Below are 2,375 nucleotides of genomic sequence, written 5' to 3'. Positions count from 1 at the left end.
GTCATTCTCATTAGAAGAGATCTAGGGCTGGGAAGGTGGCTCAGTGGTAGAGCGCTTGCCTTGCATGCCTGAGGCCCTGGGTTCAATTCCTCAGCCACAACAGTCATTCTCATTAGAAGAGATCTAGGGCTGGGAAGGTGGCTCAGTGGTAGAGCGCTTGCCTTGCATGCCTGAGCCCTGGGTTCAATTCCTCAGCCACAACAGTCATTCTCATTAGAAGAGATCTAGGGCTGGGAAGGTGGCTCAGTGGTAGAGCGCTTGCCTTGCATGCCTGAGGCCCTGGGTTCAATTCCTCAGCACTACATAAGCAAAGAGAAAAAAGCCAGAAGTGGCGCTGTGGCTCAAGTGGTAGAGCGCTAGCCTTGAGCTGAAGAGCTCAGGGACAGCACCCAGGCCCAGAGATCAGGCTCCACGACCGGACCCCCCCCCCCCAAAAAAAAAATAGAAGAGATCTAGACTTTTTCCCCCAAGGTAATTTCATCTACAGCTTAGCAGATGACTTGTCCCACTATAACCAAATAATATTGTGTGAAGGGAAGGCTTTACTCATTTCCAATTTAAACCCTAAGGGGCTTCCAGCCCTTCCCATTTCCCCTGCAAAACATTCCACTTACATATCACATTATTTCAAACTTATCTGTTCCTTTAGTCAATAAGCAATGGTTGCTCGCCCACAAAGTGGTTGGTACTAATTCTGTGACCAATCAAAACAAAGCTTTACCTTTCTATTGGTTCAGTTAGATGGAAAAACAAGCTTAGGCCTTTACAATGACACAACCAAGTACGAGCTGTAGAGAGCTAAGGCTGTCAGCCACATCCACTAATAAGCCAAAGTGGAAATGAGATGGCCTGAAACCAGAGCATTATGAAGGAGCTTGAGAATGAGTGAACATAAGAAAAGGAATTAAAAAGTCGCTAATAGATTAAAAAAAAAAAAAAAGGTCGAACAAGGATCCAAACTAGGCAGGGAGCAAAAAACCGAATAATCAGAATCCGAACGAATGATAAAGAGGACCCCAAAGGCAGGAACAAGACAAGGATCTGGAAAAAGACAAGGTACGACGATGTCACTCACTTCTGTCGAAGGCTCTCCTCTCTTTCCTTGTCCAGGAGGCTAGGCCACGGTTTGTCGCTGCCGTAGGGGCGCGAGTAGCCGCCATAGTAGGTGGACGAGGAGGCAGAAGCGAAGGGGGTGCTGCGTGGCGCAGAGGGGCGCTCTCGCGAGCGCGAGCGGGAGCGGTAAGACTGGTTTCGGGAGCTTTGGCTGAGGCCGCTCTGATGATGGCTGAGGCCATTCCGGTCACCAGACCGAGAACACGAGCGCGAACGGGAGCGGTGGCCTCGCGGGGAGCGGGCATACTTGCTGGGCTTGGGGCTGTTCGAGGAACTGCGACGTTTTCCTCCGGAACCACTGGCCTCCCACTCAGGGCTTCGGGATCGAGACACCGGAGACATTACTTCAGTTTTCGCCGACGCGGCAGGACATGGAGGTGGCACTCACGACCCTCCAAGAATGTGGACTGCCTTGGCTCCTACAAGCCGCATCACCGAAGCGACTAAACCCGAAGAAAGCTTAGAGACGGTTCCGGGTGCGCCGGCAAACTCCTTCCCCAGATTGCCGGAGGGCGCTGGCCAATGAGAAGGAATGTGTGTATCAGTGTAAATGTGTCCGGTCAGCAAATTGCGACCATGAACTGTCTGGTTCCGAGTGAAGTTCCTCAAATCAATGTGCATAGATCATTTTCTTTGAGTTTCAGATTCGAAATAGTTGAAGGGAAAGACGAATATTAATACAAGATACAACTCATTGAGGAGCCATATAGACAAAATGGTTATTATTATTTTTCTGTCGTTCCTGAGGCTTGAACTCAGGGTCTGGGTGTTGTACCTGAGCTTCTTTGTGCTCAAGGCTACCACTCTACACTTGAGCCATGGCACCACTACTGGCTTTTTCTGAGTCTCACGATTTTCCTGCCCGGGCTGGCTTAGAACTGCGACCCTCAGGTCTCAGCCTCCTGAGTAGGATTAAAGGTGTGACTGGCTACCGGCTCCAGTTAGTGTGTGTGTGTGTGTTTTCATATTCAGGGCCTGGTGGTTGCTCCCTCAGCTTTTCTGCTCAAGGCTGGCACTTCACCACACCAGCCACACAGGCAGTTTGCTGGTTAATTGATGATAAGCATGTCATGGACTTTCCTGCCTAGGCTGGCCTTTGACGATTCTCACTCAGCTCATAACTTTCTGAGGAGCTAGGATTACAGGAATGAACCGCAGGCGCTTAGCCACAGTCAACACTTTTTTTTCTTGGGGGGGGGTCCGGTCGTGGGGCCTGAACTCTGGGCCTGGGCGCTGTCCCTCAGCTCTTCAGCTCAAGGCTA

General features: G+C 50.7%; 1 protein-coding gene across 1 annotated transcript; it reads right to left on the bottom strand.

Annotated features, from left to right (window-relative positions):
- Positions 1 to 1,071: 1,071 nt before the first annotated feature.
- Positions 1,072 to 1,581, bottom strand: LOC106002050 (NF-kappa-B-activating protein-like). Its single transcript, XM_013036974.1, has one exon. It carries the CDS (start codon positions 1,453 to 1,455, stop codon positions 1,072 to 1,074), a length of 384 nt encoding a protein of 127 aa, XP_012892428.1. The 5' UTR covers positions 1,456 to 1,581.
- Positions 1,582 to 2,375: the final 794 nt, after the last annotated feature.

This window comes from Dipodomys ordii, unplaced genomic scaffold, assembly GCF_000151885.1.
Source record: "Dipodomys ordii isolate 6190 unplaced genomic scaffold, Dord_2.0 Scaffold2396, whole genome shotgun sequence".
NCBI lineage: Eukaryota > Metazoa > Chordata > Mammalia > Rodentia > Heteromyidae > Dipodomys > Dipodomys ordii.
Note: the sequence above shows the minus strand (reverse complement) of the source record. Positions and strands in the feature narration are given on the sequence as shown.